Source organism: Rhamphochromis longiceps, linkage group LG17 (genome assembly GCF_057381845.1).
Source record: "Rhamphochromis longiceps isolate RC_006_pf linkage group LG17, R_longiceps_female_GT1.1, whole genome shotgun sequence".
In the NCBI taxonomy this organism is placed as follows: Eukaryota; Metazoa; Chordata; class Actinopteri; order Cichliformes; family Cichlidae; genus Rhamphochromis; species Rhamphochromis longiceps.
Genome location: NC_140573.1, coordinates 24,677,237 through 24,698,961, shown reverse-complemented (window position 1 = coordinate 24,698,961; position 21,725 = coordinate 24,677,237). Strand labels below are relative to the sequence as shown.

Here is a 21,725-nt window from a genome sequence, read left to right as displayed (position 1 = left end):
TTCTGGCAAAGTGATTTATAGATACGGACTTGAAAAACATTTTCAAGGAAAATTTGGCCGAGAGGACAGCAAAATGTGCAACAAATACAAGATAACACAGGTAGCGTCGAACACAGGGTTGCTGAGTCATAATACCTACGAAGCACGTCGTCTTATTTATTCCATATAATTGATTATCTTTGATCAACTGTGCTAACTACTGCCTGTTTGCGGAAATCACCGTTTTCTGACATTTACAGACCACTTCTGTCTGTGCGAGAGAAAATCAGGTAAGAATATACCCTAACCACATGCATTTAAAAATGTTTATTTGTGTATTTTTTATGTAATTACTTGTAATCGAAAATTACGCCCCGCTGGAAAATAAATTAATTCCCCCTCCAAAAAGGTCTTACGAGATATGTAATCCGAAGAAAAGTTTGTTCGGTTTGTCTCGTCGTAGCTGGAGCTACGTCATAGCACGTCAGCACGTGACAAAGTCGCCATACTTAAACAGGCTCGTGGACTCCGACCGGCGCATAGTTCACTCAGTGACTATACGAGTTGGTGTGGCAAGTGTTTTTCCTTCGTTTAGCGTCTGTTTGACCGCTCGGACCGTAAGTATATCTGTTTTTGTGTATTCTAGAACTACTTGAAGTATTTAAAAGTGCTTCCGTGTAGCTGACAGGTCGTTTTTACTCACATAAAGTACACATTAAGTTTAACTTTCTAACTCTTCTTCTTCTTTTTATCGTGTTGTTAAACTCAGGGGCAGTCTCGGTTGGGTTGTTGTTGTCTAACATTTACAGCCACTTAAGCTCAGTCAAACAATGGCGGCTCGAGTTTACAGCTACTTTTACACAACTTCACCGGCTAAAGTTTCAAAGTCAAAAGATATACAATAAAGTTTTTCTTTCATGGCTAACGTAGAGTAGCTAGCTAGCTAGGTCGTCTTTACACGGATTTATGACGGCTTTGACCCAGAGAAACACGGCGCATCACGGTTAGTTGTGGCTTCAGGAGTTCCCGGTGTATTTCATTGAGTTTGGTGAAACTATCAGCTGTTTGCCGAGACACGCCTCGACAAAGTCCTGAAGTCAAGAGGAGGAGCCACACAACAACACTTTAACATTAAGCTGACTTTAATTACAGGAATATTACAGATGTTCACAGTTTGGACATGAGGATTTAACAGGTACCAGTTAGACTACATTTAAACACGTCAGGGTGATTTATCCAGTCAAGTGTGTCAGTGTTCTCATTTTAAAATTTAAACCTTTTTTATTGTATATTTTTGTAGTCAGATGTATTTTTTTATGTTTAACTAAAGCTAAAAACTAAACTATGAGTTAAAGTCGTTTTTAGCAACTAAAGTAGAAATACTTTTTTAGGTCATGGTTCAGTTTGGTCAAATTGCCGGATGACTCTTTGGCGTGTATTATTTATTTATTTCAGAGTGCGGATGACGACTGAGTCACCTGTCTTCACAAAGTGAAACCAGGTGTTTGTCTATTTTAAATTGTAATATCTAATCTAAACTTCTTAAATTCTTCCCCTGACAAAGACCCTTCATGTTATAATACTTACTGGAACAATCGAGTCAGAATTCGTTTATTTAAATATATTTTATAAACTAACAAAAACGAAACTGAAACGAAACTTTTCTTATCCAAATCTAAACTGAAAGCTCTGGAGACTGACTCAAATCAGCTAAGCTAAAAACAGAAACTGGAAATAGGCAAGATTAAAACTTTTTAGACTAAACTACAGCAACCTTAATTGGAGAGATTAATCACTGAGGATGTAAATTTGACCACATCTGACATTTTAAAATATGAAATTGATGCAAGTGAACAAAGAAAGTATGATTAAAGGATTCGGGGTTTATTTTAGTCGAGCACAAAATATATTTTTGTTCATTAAATGGATGAAAGTAACAGGAAAATGAACAGATTTCAGTTTAATCTGTGTTACACAGTCATTACCTTAAATATTAAAGACACTTCATGTGCCAGAAACACTGAGCACACTTATTAAATATACAGCCGGCAGGTTGTGCAAAATAACACGAACAAGCGGAGTCATGCATTTGTCACAAATAACATGATGTATGCTTAAAGGAAGAATTTTCCTTGCTCAAAATGGGATGTGATTTCTCAGGAAAGCATCATTGTCTTGCTAATACTTGAGACAAGTCTTTGTTGCCTCACTTAAAAGAAACCAGTGCATTTTCTTTCATTTCTGCCTTTAGACAGTAAAACCATGCTTAGAAAATAGTTCAGATATCTCTTTAGCTATTTGGGTAATTTTTCCAGGAAACCCCCACTTCCATGAAGAAAACTACCACTCACATGATGGCTGGGTCTCAGTTTGACTCTTCTTTTTTCGTAACAGTAAGCCAAGATGACAAACGGACACATCGAAATCTACGACCCCATTCCCCGCCCTGCTGGCCGCTCCACTGGTACATACCACGACCCCGAGTCTACCCCAAACGTGGCGAACATGGAGGACACAGTGGAGTTCAGAGTCCTAATGGCCTACGTGACGAGGAGACGACCAAACACACAGAGGAGCCCGGTCAGGGAAAGTGGTGGGGATGACTCAGATGGACATGTCAAAACTCCACTAAAGACACCAACACAGACTGAGAACAAGCTCACAGAAAAGAAAAACAGAAAGAAGGGGAGGAGATTGAAACGCATGTTGAGCATTTTCAGCTGCACCAGGCCTCAGACGAAGAATGAAAAAGACGAGGAGGAGCAGCAGCAGAAACCAATGGAGCCTGCTGATGAAGTCTCATTCAGATGTTTCCCTGCTACAGGTGAGGAGAATAAAGGTGTAGCCTTAGATAACACGACAATTAGCCTCGCTGATTAATGTGCACCATAGTTTTGTTTATAAAATATTAGTTCACTATCATAACATGCAAATAAAATCATTCACTGTGAAACTGATGCCTGAAATACACTAGAAGACTGACATCCGGCACTGTCTCACCGATAAAGACTCCAGGTTACACGTTTTAGTCTTAAATCAGCAGAGTGATAAAAACCCGAGGTAATCTTAAACATGTTGGATTTTTATTGAAACAGTAAGGCAGGAAAAGTACCAGCTCCAACTGGAACTTAATCATTGACAACTTTATCAACACTGTCATGATTTTTATTGTAGGGAGGGGCATTGACATTGGTGTAAGGTTCACAGGAAAAATCTGACAACGTTATAAGTTTTTATGGAAACTGGAAGAAAGTTTTTGTGCTGTAGAGGCGGGTAAAATGAAGAAGATCCTCTTGTTTTGTTTAGAAATGGGTGAAAGTCAATACCAGGTCGAAGATGTCACACTAAGAGTCCTAAACTCTCAAAAAGTGTTTTTATAAGTGCGAGAGGACAAAAACACCAGAAAATATTTACTTGTTGCAGAACTTTTTGTCTTAAAAAATGTCTGAGTCGACTGTCAACAGCATGCCATAAAAATATTACAAAGGTAATTTTGTGGACCTCAGCCCTTTTTATTTCTTTTTAGTGCGACGGGTGAACATCCTGCTGGTTTCACGCTTAAACTGGTTTGAGTCCAGTTTGAATTCTGCAAAGTCAGGTGACCTGAAGACAGGTTTTAGTTTCTCATAAACGCTCATAATTACAGATAAGACCAACTCGAGGTTCTCGAAATGTAAAAGCATGGACGACCAGAAAGTGAAACTATGCTAAGTGTATGCAAAGTGCTGCCCAATACTTTAATGCTCTACTTTATTTCAGTTCAACTTGCTTTTTTTGTTTTTGATAGACAGATTTTTCTGCCGGAGCCAAAAAGTTAGACAGAGCTTATGAAATAATTTTAACATGTTTTTGTTAGTCAGGTTTTCTTGTGGCAAAGCAATGAACAAAATCAGTTTATGAATGGGACATTTTAACCCCAGTAAATGTGCTTGTATATTCCACCCAGTTAAATAAGGTCAGTCAACTATTTGAGTCATCGCAGTTCCCTAAAAGGTTTTGAGCTTCTTTGTAAAGTCACTGGGATATGCCAGAAAACATTTGAGGACCACTGGGCTGAATCACTCACTTAACCATAAGACTTATTGGTTTCTTGCGTTTTTCCTGTTTCACAAGCGTATACAGGCGTATATTTTACCCGGCCGATCAGCCACCGCTTACTGTGACACCGTCCTTTTAGGGTCTGATTTGATATGTTTGTTCCATTTTTCCAGATGAGCCTGAAAAGGAGGAGGAGGACGAGAAGGCGAGTGAGGTAGCGAGCAGACTGATGGAGCTTGCTGATGAAATCCAATTAATTCCTCCAAATATAGAGTCGGATTGCCCAGAAAATGGTGAGTTTCTTCTTTTAAGATTCATTTGTATCTCTTAAAAGGATTAAAACTAACCTGATGAGTGACACAGAATACACATGTGAACGCTCTCACAGGAAAAACCAAAGAATTACCCAGGAATAGTAAAACATTTGAGGCGGTGCCTGTTAGAGAGCCAACAGAAACATGGTATGCAGCCTTAGGAGAAGGAAGTTAAATTCTTCTGTGAACTCGGTCAAGACGGGCAGCGCTAACCCAGCAGGTTCTCTGGTAACAGAACAAACAGGAGTTCCTGGAGGAAACAAATCAAGCACAGGGGGAACATGCAGCACAAAACAAAAGGGCCCCGTCTGGGTTCAGATGGCTGACTGCTGGGTCACTTTATGCATCTAGGGCAGATCAGATTTTCCCTGAGTAATGCATGTGTAATGTTTGCACATCACATTGTAGTTTGCCCAGTTTAGCTGAAGTTAAGTCAATATTTGGGTAATTGGATGACTTAAAGATGGTGTTTTAATAAGGCGTCCATTTCCACCTTAATTTGGTAGAAAAGTAAAATCTGAAAAGCGTTTTCTAGCTTGTAGAAACTGATTACCCACTGAGAACAATCGGTTCTAAAGGAATGCTGTAATAGTTTAGTTTAAGATCCCCAACAGCAGCAGATTCTCCAGGTTCAGTAAAAAAAAAATGTGCCCACCAGTAATACCCCTTCATGTTTTCATAGCCGAGACGCCACCAAACAAGTTTTACTAGTTTTACACGACAGACATTTATAGAAGGCACTGCGAAGTTCTGGGTCTAGATTCAGCGTTGTTTACATGCCCAACACATTTTTTTTCCGTCTTTGTAATCATGGCAGCTGAAGTTGGTGCCTTATTAAAGCAATCAGCAATTGCAATATGTTTTTTCATATATATATATATCTATATATATATATATATATATATATATATATATATAGATAGATAGATAGATAGATAGATAGATAGATAAAAGTGTGCGCCTTTAATCCCTTAAATGTTGTCTGTCTTGTGTTGTTGCTGCTGATAATCGGGTCTTCTGTTCCTTTTTAGATGAGGTGGAGAAGATAATTGGTCTGCTGCTGAGAGAAACTGGAGACAAATATGACGGCAAGGTACAAAAACAACTTTGATCTGATGTGAAAAACAACAGAATATCTTCCTTTAGGAAGTAGTTTACCACCAGTTTGTGTCATGTGATCGCGCTTCTGCTGAGTGGTTTTGGTTTTTCACGCATCCTCACGTGCAGGTCACAGATATTTCCGTTATTTGTGAACATATAATTAAAAAAATTATATGTTCACATTCCTCCAAATCAGAAACTTCATTATTACTTAGTTGGTGTTTTGTTTGTTTTTTCATCTTTAGTGACTGAACTTTATTTGTTTTTTGTTCTTTGTTTTGTCTCTCTGTGTGTGTGTGTGTGTGTGTGTGTGTGTCTGTGTGTGTGTGTGTGTGTGTGTGTGCCTTGTCAGGTGTTGAAAGATGCCAACATAGCAGCAGAGCTCTTCTGGAATTACGATTTCTTTAAGAAGTTAATAAACACCTTCCTGATACGAGTGGGCCTCAGGAGCCCCTCGCCCAACTCTCCAGGGCCGCAGGCGTCTCAAAAAACCCAGATGGCTGTGATGTGTGAGGTAAGAGCGGCTTAAGCTATCAGTGAAACTATGAATCTTAGTGAGACTAACGCTGGAGGAGTTACCAGAGTAGGAAACTCTAAGGGGCCTTTATGCTTTCCATGTCGCTGGTGTGACGAGGCGGCTGGACATGCACGTCTTGATTTGGCCACCGCAGCTGGGTTAAAGGTGCAAGTGTATGATCCTGTCAGTTTTTACTGCCATTTTAATGACATTGCAGTACAGATGCTCAGGTATGCAGATATATAGAGGGAGATGTTGGAACTGTTCGAAGACTTCTCCTATATCAGCGCTTACGTGGAGATATTGTCTCCACAGCAGCTTCCTGTGCCTTAACGGCGGGCATAAATAAGAGTGGCTGTGAGCTGCAGGAGCTGTGGTCAGGTAGCACAAATTGCTGTAGTTTCAATAACAATCACATATCGTTTATCGGTATCCTTGACTACGAACAAGTGATATACGCCCTGAAAAATCAACAGGTCAGTTCCTAGTTAGCAGTAAGTAAACCTAGGAGCAAGAAGACTATTCACTTATAAATCAGGTTCACTCCAGGATAAAAACAGTTTAAAAACCCCCCAAAAACAAACAAACAAAAAAAAACTTGAAATGAGTCGGTGTATACTCGGGCAGGTGTGGCAGTGTGAGGGACACCTGTTTGCTGAGTTTTGGGAGTCATGTGCAGGTCTGCTGACTCATTTTCACATGACTGTCTTGGCTAACCTCTGGAGACATCTGTTTTTCTTGTTTCAGGTCACCACTCGTCTGTCAGCTGTGGAAACGTTGCCCACAAACCGCCTGCTGAACCATGGTGCTCAATACATACAGAATAACTTTTCATCCTGGGTGCAGGACCAAGGAGGATATGTACGTTTAAAACAAAAGCCTTCTTAATTAAGCCATTAGCTTGACCTGTTGAAGTTTTAAAAACACTCAAGTATCTGCTTATTTTGCAGGATGCAGCGTTTGATGAGACTGAGGAAGTCGACTGAAAGCAGAAGGGATGTGGTTTACAAGCTCCACAGCTCCCCCTGTTGGCCAAAACCTGCACGGACTGTAGCTTCAGGAGCTACTAACATTAACAATGAACTCTAACAGCACAACAGGACATCTTGGAACTGTACAGAGAATAAAAATGAGTTTACAGACTGCAAAACATCAGAGCCAATTTCTCACAGATCATGTAATAGTTCTTATATTTAAGTTTCAGTGAGATTTAAATAAGATATTTCTTGTTTTTTTTTACATGTCTTAAATTTTGTATAAATGCATTACATGTTTTGCAAACTTATGCACTGATTTTTTTCTTTTCTTTTTTTTTTTTCTTGTGATCTGATGGACCATCACATTGAATTAAAAAAGTTGAATAATGAAGCACTTGCACTTTTCCCTTAAAAAAAAAAAAAAACCCCAAAAAAGCCCCCAAACAAATTGAACAGCAGTGACAAAGCATTCATGTGTTTCTAATGTTGTTTACTATTGTTTCTAATATTTGCACACAAAAAAAGAACTCAGGAGGAGACACGGATCCCTGTGGCGTTTTCGTATGGAAGTAAATATCTGTTAAACATGTGAAGAAAGGCCCCTGCTTATCCAGGGGAAAAGCAGCAGCCAAAGAAAGTTTGTTTCTGTGCCCTGTAACAGATTTTCAGTATGTAAAGGGAATATGACTATGGAGGGGGGGAAAAAAAGCTCAGGTTAATTAAAAGCAGTCTTTGTTTGTATTAAGTGCTTCCTGGTCACTTTAATGTGCATATTTATAGTTCACCAAAACCCAAATGACCATAAATTTAAAAAAGCCTTTTATTAATATTCATGTCAAAAGCCATGACCTCAAAATAAAAAGGCATATCAAGATTTCTACTTCTCAAATATGAGATAAGGAACTTGAAACAGGCTTGTGGACAGTCGAAGCAAGCTTCCATAAATTGGACGCTTTACTAAAGTCTGGCTTTTGCTCACTGGGTGTGAAGAAAAAAAAATTAAACTACTACAAAGAAATTCAGTTAAAAGTGTCCTTGGGCAAGACACTTCACCTACCGCCTACTGGTGTTGGCCAGAAGGGCCGATGGCGCGATATGGCAGCCTCGCTTCTGTCAGTCTGCCCCAGGGCAGCTAGTTTTAATAAAGCTTAGCAAAAAAATTGCTAAAGAAAGAAAACATGTTTGCAGTTCAAGAGTTACATGCACAAGTTGTGTGATTATTTTTTAAAGCTAGAATATATGAAAATGTTATGGTTGTTGGGATTCAGCCACTCAGTGTGTAGTAAAGAAGTCCAGGACATGTTTTATGTATTCAGTTAAACAAAAAACAAAATCCAGATGTCTGGCCTTTGATATGACCCTATCTTACCAATGTTCCGCTGCCAATAAACATTTTCTTTGTCCTCTACCTGCGGACACCTGATCTTTGTTCACTGAGTGGAATGGCACCATCCTGTGGTCAAAAGAGGGACTACAGAGTGATGCAGCAGCAGTTTGACACACATTATATTGATTTGTTTATATTTCCCCCGATTTTAAATGGTTACGCTCAGAGTACTTGCAGACATATTTGGTTTGCATTGTGGAGAAAATTATCTGACAGAGGAGGCAACAGGCAGTTCAAAAACAAGTTTTATCAGGTACGAATTAAAGGGCCAACCGGAGAAACTGGATAAGTTGTTTAGGTCTTGCTTGGGAGGGAGATGTGTGATGATAACGAGAAAGAAAGCTTAAATTTGCATGTCTGTAAACGAAGTCTGGGACGCAGTCCTTCCTGGAGCGCCTGTGTTTCATGTCTCCCAGTGAAATGAGATCCAACCCGTTCTCCAGCACACCTCCGACCGCCTCAACCTGCTCTCCGACTGCGAGCACGTTATCGACGGTGTCATCGTCAGACATAACAAGACATCACCTGTGTGACTCTGGCGAATACACTTCCACGCAGCGGCGGACTATGAAAAGTGTGCGTAATGATTAAACATCACGCTCGGAAATACGCCCCCCCGCGCTCATCGGTCACAGATGACTGTCCGCTGGCCCTGCAGGCTGTCCATGTCAGCAAACACCACGACACGCTGAACGAGGGAACGTGGCCGCAGACGGGCGCCAAGATGCGGATCTCCAAGGCCAACAAGGGCGCGGCGGTGGTGAGGGCTGTCCGGCGGCAGGCGTCTCCTCAGCCGTCCAGTCTGGAGAGGATGTGGAGCGACAGAAAGCTGTCGAACTGTGGACCTGAGGGGAGAGACGGGGCAGAAGCTTCTGGGAACGGGATGGAGGGACACGAAGGGGGGCCACCCCGTGGGAGGAAGAAGGCATCCAAACCACATGTGAAGACCATTTTCTCCCCCGAGGACAAGGACCCCAGGGTGAAGGAGGAGACCGGAGAGGGACACGCCTTCGAACCCGGAGGGGAGAGCAACTGGTGTGATTTGTGCTTCGAGTACATCTTCGAGAATGGTCTCACCTGTGCAGGTGAGGGTGCATGTGATTAAGTCAGGGGTGTGGGGGAGCCCACAAGATAAGGGGTCTAAATAGAAGGTGGAGGAATCCCAGAAGATATGGAGATTTTAATCTAAGCGGCTTGAAGCATTTAATGCAAAAGATCTCCCAAATATCCAGTTATTTCCTTTTGCTGAGCTTCACACAAACTCCACCACAAGTCTATGATCCATCTACATATGCTTTGGGAAATACTGTCAGTTATTTTGCTGACCAAAGAGGTAAAACAGTTGCAACAGTCCTACATGATATTTATGTGGATAAATGAAAGAAACATGCAGGTTTTCAGCACTATAGGTACAAGTTTGCCATTTTGGGGTTGGGTTATTTTTTGGCTTGTGTTTTGGATTTTTTTTTTTTTTTTTTTAGAGAACAATGAACCAGTTGTTCATCAGGTCTTTTAGGGAAGTTTAACTGATTTGAATGAACAGGTACACTCTATCAGTGACATCAGCATTTTCAGGTAGCGCCATCTGATATGTAGTAATCGCTCCTTGTTTCTGTGCTGGTGATGACTTAAATAGGCAGGGCTACGAAAGAAGCCCAGCGCTGGAATGCATGTTGGCATCCAGAAGGACCGGTTCAGGTGTAAATGAAAACTGGGTGACTCCTCAAGGGCAAACTCTGGACCTCCCTGTGTGTCCACTTCTGTCGAGCAAACAATAGAAATAGGAACCTTAGAAACAATTTCTTCTTCCCTAATGTGTAGAGCTCCAAACATGGTTGCAGTAGTATTTGTTTTTCGATGGAAATTAGATGGAAGTTTTGAATATTTGAATATCTGCTTCAAATACATTAACCCTTTGTACTGCATAACTACATAATCGTCCTTGTAGAAATTCCTAACTTATTTTATAAAATGATAAAACGTGTCATGACTAAGATTTTCTGTCAGATCTTCAGTTTCTGTTTCAACCTCAGTTGTGTTGTGGAATTCAAACAATGCTCAGTTGTTATGAAGGAATAAGGTATCTCCCCTACATTATAACACTACCAACAGCTCGAACTAAAAGGCAGGATCCATGCTTTCATGTTGTTTACAGCAAATCCTGACTATAACATCTGAATGCCGCAACAGAAATCGGGCCCATCAGAAGGATTTTTCCACTCTGATGTTGTGCAATTTTGGTGATTTTGTGTTAGTTGTAGCTTCAGTTTCCTTTCCTGAAGTGGCACCCTGTGTGGTCTTCTGCTGCTGTAGCTCATCTGCTTCAAAGTTTCAGACTTTGTGATAAGTGGTTAGGCTATTTCAGTTACTCTTACCTTCCTATCAGCTCAAAGTAGTCAAGCCAGTTACCCTCTGATCTCTGAGATCAACAAGGCATTTTTGCCCAGAGAACTGCTGTTCACTGGATTTTATCTTTTTCAGACATTTTCTGTTTGAACTCTATTTCAACAGCTTCTCAAATACTCAGTCCAGCCCGTTTGGCACCAACAGACACGACATCTTCAAAGTCACTTAAATCATCTTTCTTCTCCTTTCTAAAGCCTGGTTTGAGCATCAGCAGGTAGCAGTTACCTTAGTGCATTGTGTTGCTACTATGTGATTGGCCGATTAGATAGCTGATTAAAGAGAAGCTGAACAGGTGAACTAATAACCCTTTCAGGAGTTTGAGACTCAAATGGTTCTGATTTTTTGAAAGGTTTCCAATTTTAAACCACAATTCACCTTGTTCTCACTGTACTCATTTACTTCATCTTATAAGGATGGATCAATTTAAATGTGAAGATATTTGAAATATACTCATTTGCCCATATATATATGTATCAATGTTAGAGACAGAAAAAAGTTTAGTCAAATAAACACTTTTTATTTTATAAAATATACCATCCTCAATTGCGTATCATCATTCTTTTCACATGTTTCCTCTCCTATAGTAGACTGGCTAGATATTAGCTAAAGTATGCTAATGTTAGCTAGGATTAACAAATTCAAGATCTATTTATCCCGGTTAGCTGAAAACGTCTCACGTAGAAAACCTTTAATATCCAACATTTTCCGTTTTATTCCTTCATGCACTATGTTTTCAATTTTTCTTCTACTTAATGCTAGAAAAAATATTATCAAAGAAGGACATTAGCTAGCTTTAGCTATAAAACTATTGACCTGCTAATTCTGATTAGCTAAAAATACTCACTCAGATTTTATTAAGAAAATATGTGCTACTTTAAATAGTAGCATTCATAACTTTGGGACTGCCACAAACAATTCTGATAAGCAAATAAAACAATAAATAAAATAAAACAACTAAATATGAAAAGAAAAGAAAACATTATATTTGATTTGTTAGCTTCATAAAATTGAAGTTGGTGTTAAAACACTAACTGCAGCAATAAATACGCTTTGCAAATCTCCAAAACTCCCTCAATAGGCCTGATTTTGATATCAATATGCATTTAATCTTCTGTAATATTATACTTAAACCACATATTGTACTGCATAAAAATCTGAGAAACCCAACAGATACAACACAAACTGTTTTACTACTCTATCTCTCTCCCTTTAGCTATTTAACTTCATTAGCCTACATTTAATGGATAATGAGTTTGCAATGTGCACTATGGCTTCCTGTCACTTTAATCAGCCATGCTGATGGAGTTTGTGTTTGTGCCTATGGCTTTTCTCTATTAGCAGCCACTCACAGAGTCTGTTACAGACCCATGATTTCACCTAAATTTTAACAAAAAACCCAACCCCCAACATTATTATACCTTGCAGTTGTCCTGCAATCCTCTACAGAGCACTGTTAATATCCGTATCTGTCACTCGCTCACTTATTAACACACAGAAACAGTGACTTATAAGGCATCCAAGCCTTGCAAGAGCATGGTTCAGTTATTTCTTTCAAAGGTTAATTTTTCAGCTGAATGTTGAAATTAAAGTTTTCGCACAACACAGTGTTCGGTAAAAAGACTTAATGGAAATATTATAGCTTTTACTGGGGAATACATGCTCATGGTTTTGCCAGAGTAAATCAGCAACATAAGAGAGAACTGAAGATCATTGTGATGATAATGATTGCTGAAAGGTAATATAACAGGAATCACTGTTCGCATGTTTTCCATTACACCCATAACTGGTACCAATAGAGTAATTTCCAGGAAACTTCCAAGAAAATTATTAAACCATGACAAGCCTGTAAATGAAACAATGCCAAGTCCTTGCTGGGGTTTTTTCTTTGCTGAGGAAGAGGTTGGTATTTTAAAGAGTATTTATAGACTTCATGTCACCTTTAAGCTGTATCTTCCTGATTGCAATGTTATGGGTCCATTTGTTATTGCTATAAAAACTAATCTAAATAATAAAGTAAGTAAAAAGAATAAGATTTAGAAATGTGAAACTGTAATATAATAAAAAACAAAGTTTTTTTTAATATAAAAAGAGTTTAAATAGCTCAATATTTTTACCTAATCTAAATTTAAATATTTAGAGTTTCTCTGACATTTTTTTACCTGTTTAAGTTAAAAGTAAACTGGTTATCTTTGATTAACTTGACCAGTTTTGCAGATTAAGAAACCAGTATTTAAAAATAAACTTCACTGTACTGATTTCTATTGTTTCTCTGTTTCTGTTGTTGGGTGAGGATTCATGGAAAAGAGTCAATATTAGCTTAAAAGTTAGCTAAAATGCTTGACATCATACAGCACTCAAAGTTTTGTCCATAGTTGTTCTGTGTCTGTTAAAATGTTTGAGTTTCCAGTGTACTCTAATATTTTATGCTTTTTAAACAATAACTGGTTCAGTTGGGAAAAGTGAAATGAGCTACAGAAAGGTAACGTGTTGTCCTTGGTTCAACTTCTGTATGAAAGCGGTTTAGCTCACGCTCTCTCTCTCTTCCTGTGGGTCTGTCATCCTATGGCTCTTTCTCCGAAGTAACAGGAACCACCGAAGAGAGCCGGGGATCTTTGTCTTTGGGTTTAATGTTGCATTAGTGTGTGTATTCATTAGTCGGCTCTGTAGAAGGGATTTCTGTAGGCGGCTGCAGCTTGTTTCCAGTCAGTTTGCTCTCTATTTTTGATGTGACAGAATAGAAATAGCAGCACTTTGTCCTCCCTCAGTGTGATTCTTCTTCTTCTTTAAATGGCTCTTTATTGTTAAGCTTCTGCATCCTTCAGTTCAAGCTTGTCCTCTACATTTAAATATGGCTTAACCCACTGTTCTTCCTATTTTTGTCTACTTGTTCAGATCTAGAGCTCCTTTTAAAGAAGCCAAGTGCTTCTATAGCTTACTTAGCATTAGCCAATAGATGAAGCACTCAGGCTAACGGCTGCTGACATCCGTACTCCATATGAAGCCACAAGAGCTGTCAGAATACCAACAAATTAAAATATCCCATTAATTGTTTATTGTTGTTTACACGGTCCCATTTTCACAAGCTCAAAAGGAAACACACAAGTTTCTTAGCCGAGTGCAGGTTTTTTATTTCATGACTAATCAAGAAGATAAAAGACTCATTTAACAAAGTGATGACTTTGTTAATGGAAACTTTCAACATATGTCACACAATAGTGCCACCTTATTGTGTATACATACATAATATATTAGAAACAGATATATATTTGTACTTTGTAGCTCTTATTTATGGTTATTACATAAAAAAAACCCAATGTTTCCAGTTAATAAGCAGTAGCAGCAAATGATAATGACATTACCTTTAAACAAAGGAGAGATTTTAGGAAATGGGGTAGGATTAATTTCTTCATTGTAGTATAGTGTTATAACTAGTGAAAACATTAATCTATATTAGTGTTTTATTATAAGGTAATAATACAATCACATTGTTGCTATATTAAGAATGTTTATTTCCAAATACTACACAGAAATGATGATTTTTATTGCTCACACTGTTTCTGCCTGATGGTATTGCTACATTTTTTCACATTATCACTCCTAGTTATTATCACATTATGTAAGTTTCAGTCCAATATTACTCAGCTAAAAACTACAGTTGATACTAAGCTATTACTTACTTATAATTTGATATCTAGCAGCTACTTCCTTTTTATTTCCACATCATTTCCTCATGTTACTACTGGGCTGTGCCATAAGAATAACAACATGCAAGTATGATCAAAATGATTTAAAAAGTAGCAAAAAAGTTGACATTTAGTCATTAATACCTAGATGGAGGTTTGTTAAAGAGGCGAGGATAAAAATCAACAGATCGGCGTCTGAGCCGGAGACAGTGGAGAGGTTTCATAGTTCAGAGAGTCATTTAGAAGCACTGTGAGAAATACCAAAGCTCATTGTTCAAACCTCTTCAGTGTAGTCTGCCTTCACCGTGTGTGTGTGTGTGTGTGTGTGTGAGTGTGTGTGTGTGTGTGTGTGTGTGTGTGTGTGTGTGTGAGAGTCAGCTGCTGTCCTGTTGTTTGTTCAGTCACTGTGACAGTTTGGCTCCACAAGACACTTTTAGCCTGTGGCTAATGACACACACACACACACACACACACACACACACACACACACACACACACACACACACTACAAACACAAATGGGTGACGGTGTCTCTGGGAGGAGGGACCAGAGTAGAGCAGTTACTGCAGACAGAGACGCATCATGGATGGGAGTGAAGGATGACTATTTTGTGGAATTATATCAAGTTATGTTTGGATATGAATCACCACCTGAAGCCTGCAGGAACCCAGAAAACCTCAAAACAGTGTTTGTGTGTGTGGGGGGGAGACAGAGTGTGTGTGTGCAATGGGGTTTACCAAAAACTTTGGGAAACCTCTGAGGAGAATGTCCAGATTTTTCTATCGCTTTCCAAAAGTGATGCGACGTTCTGGACGCCTGGAAGTCAGTCTGCTGTGGAGAAGCTCTGGTGAGTTATGAGCGATGAACAGGACAGACCATTTAGGTGGCCAGTATTCACCACGGTCAACTTCTCTTATGCAGTTTCTTTCCATTCTCCTCGTCTGTTAGTGGAAACGTATCCTATAGTTTACAGTAAACTGAACTGTTCTCTGGTAAGAAGAAACCTAAAATATCATGCTGTGGAAACAAAAATTAAAATAACTTGTTAACCTGTTAACTTGTTAAACAAACACACCTCAAATGTCAGTGCCCTGCTTCATTTCTGCTGCTATTAGTGTGTGTGTGAATGTGCTGAGGTAATGTCAAACCTCTTCAGTCTTTATTTTTCTCTTATACTTTTATCCTTTTTATACGCTGACTGGCTCAAGGTTTGATTACATACGCCCAAGCGCGTGTCCAGACATGTTGACAGGAACAAAAGAGACAAGACTAGAAAGATAATGAGGGGATAGCAGATGGCTGCTGTATTCAGCCCACACCTGTCCTCATTCACGCACCTGTCTTTGTCTTCTAACTTGTGTACAAGTATTTGCAGTTAGTGGACACAATATGTAGTCCTACCTACATATTTCACGCCGGATACTTAACCCTTTCTGCAGGAACTGCATTGTCTGATTTTACATTCCTTGTTAATGCTTTCTCTTTAACTCCTAATGCACCAAAGTCACTTCTATTATCCATCCATTTATCCATGGATGTGGAGCAGTAGCAACTACCTCCCAGTCTACTAGTCCCCAGTTGTGTTAAAAAGGTTCTGTTTTTTTCGGTTTTGAGAAGTGGAGATACACAAGGACATTGCTTTTATTTTTATTACACAAAGGAGCACGATGGTAAAGGGGAAGCTGCATCCAGGAGAGAAACAGCCGCATTTTACTGCATTTTTCAGGTCCTTTAAGCACCTGCACAGACAGCATCCTAATGCTAAGCTAGCCAGGAGCACAGAGTCATGACAAAGCTGAGTGAATGCCAACCCCATCCCAGCAGCTAGACTCTGAACTTCAACAGGTAAAAAAAGAAGCGATGAGCAGTCAGGCTGCATTCCCATCACTCCCATCCTGAGGCCGCCAAAGTGGAAGCCTTTCGGCAGTTGGATGAAGTGGAAATTCTGTCCATAAAAATTATGAACACAATCTGTGGTAAACACTTTACCCAGGTAAAGTCCAACACTCACTGGGAACAATCTGACCTACTGCTGCTAATGCAGGCCAAGCTCTCACTGCATTTGTAAGGGACCGAATGGCTTGTAGCAACTGACCAGATGCCCTTTATGCCCATGTTTACTTGAGAAAAATGTTTACTTATGGCATAAGTAAACATTTTTCTCATTAGTTTATAGTCCCAGACTTGATTTAAGTCTTAATAAAAATTGAAGATTATTTTATAAATAATGACCCTGTTAGAATCACAAAGGAAGACAAAGTAAGGCATCCCATATGGAAAAGATATATATAAATCTTATAAAGTTTGTATCTGTCTTGTGTGAAACTTGTATGAAAAGCATACAAGAGTGAAAACACATATAAGATCCCTTGAAAAATTATATAATGAAACTTGTATGTTTTGGATACTTAACAATATATGAAAGTAATGAGAAAGTGGCCACTTTCATGAGTAAATCATAAAATTCTTTACTATTTCTTTTCCATATGGGATGTTTTAAGCTAGCCCAACTTTATGATTGACATGTCTGTGCTGTGTGTGTGTGTGTGTGTGTGTGTGTGTGTGTGTGTTTCAGCACATGAGTGCTAAAGGAGCCGGAGCCTCATGGTCCCTCTCGCTGCACACACAGAACAAATTATAGAACTCGTGCTAAAAAAACATTTCACTTTTCACACACGGGTGAAAAATCCATAGTGTCTAGCCAGTTTTGGATTTCTGACCTTTGACCTCTGATGTGAGACCCTGCTGAGTTTTAATGTAAGATGCTAAAAGCCAAACTGAAATGGTAGTTTTGGCTGCAGTCAGTCAAGTTTCAGATTGTCCAGACTCATCAAAGCATTTTATTATATTTTGGACAAAATAAAGAGAAAAGTAGCGTTAAATACAACAAATGTAATTCTAATTTTTGATAAAACGTTCCTCAATCTGACCTTCCTAAATCAAGATTTTCATATTTGAGAGAATTTTTTCTATTATGTTTTGCATTTGCTGTGTTAACCAACTGAATCAGAACTAAATTCAGAAGAATACAACGAGACAAATACTTTTAATATACAGCTCACTTATTAAAATCTCAACAAAAGTTGTACATTTTTCGCTCTATTAAAAAATTGTGTCGTGTTTATCTTTTTAAAGTAGTTTCTATGTATCTTTAATTCAGTCACTTGTTATATATTAATACAGTGACAACTCACTGTAAATGAGCCCTTTCTCAAAATGTGTTTTCACATGTTTATAGGCTTAAAGTTAGGTGTAAAAACTTTACCATTCACGCTGCATCTGCACTGAAAAAAAGAAAAGGTTACAGAGTTTATGTGTGTGTGTTTGAGACGTTCCTCCAGCGGGCTGATTGAGTCTGATCGATTTGTGGAGTCTGGGAAATGCTTTTATCCCTGAGACAGCAGATGAGGCAAATGGAGACGAAGATGATGAAAAAGGAGGAAGAAAAAAAAACGCAAAAAACTGAGATATGATGGAGATCACTGGAACAGCCCTAACAATTCCTTACTGAAGATGAATGTTTACCTTTTTTGTCAGTTATATTGCAAATGCAAGGACATTTTTTGGTATTCCTGTACACAAATTTCCATTCATCCATCTGTTCCATTTTCCAAAGCCAGTATCAGTATCGAGTGATACATAACAACTGAAGACTCCTGAGAACATTTCACTTTGTTGAAGTGGTTTAAAAGTCATGAACACAAACTAATAGGTGCTTTTCACTATTAGACTACAGGCTGCTATTAGACAGTGTGAACACGCCATTAATTATTTCAGAATAAAATATGAATGTAGCCTTCACCCATTGGTTAGTTAAGACGATGACGACGAGCGGATGATGGCATCATTGGCTAATGATCTATGAGTTGCGTATAGCAAACAAAATACCCTTGATAATCCTCCTTTCTGACACTAATTATTTTGCCATAATTTACTAAATTAATTGTAACAGAAGTGAGCTGTTTCTGTTTCACAGCATCTTCCAGACTAAAAAAAGATGCAACACTTCTCACCCAGCATTAACAGCTGAGTCCTGGACAAATGTGAACACGCCAGATGGCCGCGGCCTCGTGGACAATCTAAATTTTATTTTTTTTGATCTCTCATGCCTGACTAAAACATGTTTGTCCTATAGCAGACACCGTAGCTAGGGTGATGCACCTGAACTGGAAGGGGTAAGACAACAGAACCCAGTTGACTGCAATCTACTAACATTTAGTGGTGAAAAATGTCACACACTGTAACGTTTAATTTTAGAATCAGAAAGACTATTTATCCCCAAGGGGCAATTAGGACTTAGAAGCTAGATCCATCTTTTTTCCGGGGGTTTTCGTTTCAATTAAAAGTAGAAAATGCAACTTTATGGCGGAACCAAAATCTTTATCATGGTTTAAAGTGCTACACTGACTTTTTTGTGGTTTGGTTTGACGCAGCACCTGCTATGTGTTGATATCTTCTTCATGTCCAAAAATAACCCTGCATGCTGCATAATGGTATTGATGGATGGATGTACAAGGCTCTTTATGACTTCCTCTGTGGATCAGGTTCATTGTCAGAAGGGATTGAGGTGGATGATTGGACAGGCGGATGACTGGATGGGCAGGAAACTGGATAGGCCGACCCAACTGTAGTCATAACAAGCTACGAAAGAGAGCAAAGGAGAGAGGGGAGGAGAGAGTGACTGCAGATGGCTGAGTCAGCAGTCCTACATCCATCCATCCATCCACCACTGTCACCCCTCCTCCTCCACCTCTCCTGTCTGTGTGCCCATCTCACTGTGGCCTCCATTTGACTGTTAAATCACCCACTCAGCACAACAACAGAGAGAGAGAGGCAGACGGGGAAACGGGGGAGAATGGCACATCAGCATCTGAAGCACGGCCGAGAAACACCGCAAAGGGAAAGAGGAGAGAGTGTTGGCATGTGTGGTTCCATTCAGCGCGAGTGTGTGTGTGCAGGAGGATGTCATGTTGAGGCTCGTAGACAGGATTTCAGTGAGTGTATGAGTTGAAGATGGGGAGATGGGAGCAGCCATGTGCAAACTGTCGGATAAAGTTGGACAGCACGTGAGAAAGAAGTCGACAGGTAGGATCATGGGACTAAAGACACACACACACCTGCACGTGCGAGGCTCGTGTAGGGTTGTGTTGGGGTGAATAATGTTTGTTTGATTACAAGAAGTGACTATGAACAACCCTCCTCCTCGGTTCTATTTGTTTTAATGGTGCATTTGGGTTGTAGCCAGTTGTAGCTAGCTCGGTGTGTGTGTGTGTGTGTGTGTGTGTGTGTGTGTGTGTGTGTGTGTGTGTGTGAGTGTGTGTGTGTGTGTGTGTGTGTGTGTGTGTGTGTGTGTGCCACTTAATTTAAAGTTATAACAAAAGTTGGGCACCACAGGGAAGAAGATATGACTTCAGTGGCTACATTTAGTCTGCAGCTAACTTGTTTTCATGTTGATTTAGCCTTAAATATTTTTTATATATTCCTGTGTCATGAGAACAAAGCTGTAAACATTGCTTAATAAGCTCTGTTGTGAGGCTAAGACTGTTTTTAAAATGGGTTTTTATGTCCAATCACAAAAGTTGAAATCCCTAAAATGATTGACTTAGTGATCAAAAAGATGAGGAAATCTATATTTTCGTTGTTGGAACAAAATTTTCATGTTTTCTTTGATAAATGGATAAAAAGATGATTCTTACTAATTGCTTAATTTCTATCAAATGACTGGAGTTTTAAAGCTGTAGCAAACAGTTTGTCTGAATTAAATATGTTTTTAGTTGCTTTGGTGATTGATGTGTTAGAATCTGTAAGCTGTCTACAATTAGATAACTGCATTAATGAGATCATGTTTATTCCTTAAAATATAAGAATGGTACATGAACACTGGAGGATCAGATGAGCTCATTCAGCCAAGCTGAAGCTTCAAAGCTGCTGCTCAGTGTTTTTGTCCCATGATTCTCAAACTTTTTCAGTTCATGGAAACATTTTTGTTTCTAAAGCTTCTCACGTTGTGGCGATAGGACCATCCTGTAGGATAGGCTCCAGCCTGCCACGCTGAATGTGATGAGTGGAAGAACATGGATAAGTGGATGGCTGTTTGATTTTAAGCCAAACTTATTTCTCTAATTAAGAAAAAGCACTTCTATAATCAAAGAAATGATGCTGTATTTGTGAGCCACCACTAGTTTGCAAAGAAGATGAATTTGACTCAATCAGTATCATCCAGAAAATGTCATTTTAAAATTTTCCTACAGGCTTTGCTCATCTGAAGTATCCTTGAATGTGGAGCCCAAATCTTGCTCACTGACTTTTTGTTTTTATTTAATGGTAATTTGGAAAAGAAATTGTCATATTTAATTCCTCTTTATTTGCATTTCAATGTTAAAACATAGTTTAATCTCACCGGATTTTATTCTGAAACCTCTCCCTCCTCCATGTCATCATTTGCATGTTGTTGTTTTCCATTTGCAGAAGAAGAACCTTAACCGACACGCTGCCCTTATCAAAAGAGCATTTGCATATACGTTACAGAAACTTTTTTCCGTATGCATATCTGCTCCTTACTGCTAACCCTATCATTTATACTTTTATTACCAGTGAATGAATCTATAATCAGGTCATTTCTCTGCAGGTTGCAAGTACGCGTGCCACACTGCATGTCGGGACAAAGTGGCACTGGACTGCCATCCTCCATTGTTGCCCGTCAGCCAGGACCAGCTCAACAACAACAACACGCCGCTCCATGTGAGTACACAAAACACTCTGACTGGGATTTCTCGCTTTTGTTTTCCAGTCAGCTCAGTCTAATCCAACTCACGAGAATCTCTTTGTGTGTAACTGTGGTCCAATTATCCACAAATATGTACTACAGTGTGGTTTAAAAAAAAAAAAAAGATTATTTAGTGTTATGTGATGGTGAAATAGTGTTTAAGGGGAACCACACACTTCAGTGACCTCCCCTCTGTGCTGTCTGATGATTAGAGATTAGTGTTTTATTGTTAGCCAGTAACAGCAGTTAGTTTTATTATTATTATGTAAACTGTTATTCTCTCCGAAATCTTCTTTGTCTGTGGAAACAAAAACTACATACATTTATTTGTTATACTAGAGGAGTCTAAAAAGTCTCCTGCGTTGTAAAACCCAGGTTATTTTAAATTTCGGTTTATTTGTCACTGTAATGCTGTTGATCACCTCTGGATTGTGCTGTAGGCTCATTTTTTAGCTGGTGCAGTTTGCCGTTTACCACTTTTGAGCTATCCACACACACACAGTACAAGAGAAAAGAGGAAGCTAACAGTTTATTTCATTATCTTTTGTCGAATGGTG

The 21,725-nt window shown here is 39.1% G+C and overlaps 2 protein-coding genes across 2 annotated transcripts in view; both read left to right on the top strand.

Annotated features, from left to right (window-relative positions):
* Positions 1–462: 462 nt before the first annotated feature.
* Positions 463–7,038, top strand: LOC146649753 (uncharacterized). Its single transcript, XM_085385933.1, has 7 exons — positions 463–596; positions 2,374–2,803; positions 4,191–4,310; positions 5,363–5,424; positions 5,785–5,946; positions 6,697–6,810; positions 6,900–7,038. Exons 2-7 carry the CDS (start codon positions 2,383–2,385, stop codon positions 6,933–6,935), a joined length of 915 nt encoding a protein of 304 aa, XP_085242059.1. The 5' UTR covers positions 463–596; positions 2,374–2,382; the 3' UTR covers positions 6,936–7,038.
* A 1,427-nt stretch (positions 7,039–8,465) lies between these two features.
* Positions 8,466–21,725, top strand: part of rassf3 (Ras association domain family member 3) — a 70,905-nt gene continuing 57,645 nt past the window's right edge. Inside the window, exons 1-2 of the mRNA XM_085385932.1 lie at positions 8,466–9,398; positions 21,031–21,143. Coding sequence (XP_085242058.1) covers positions 8,897–9,398; positions 21,031–21,143 — 615 coding nt within the window. The 5' untranslated portion in view covers positions 8,466–8,896. The remainder of the gene's footprint in view (positions 9,399–21,030; positions 21,144–21,725) is intronic.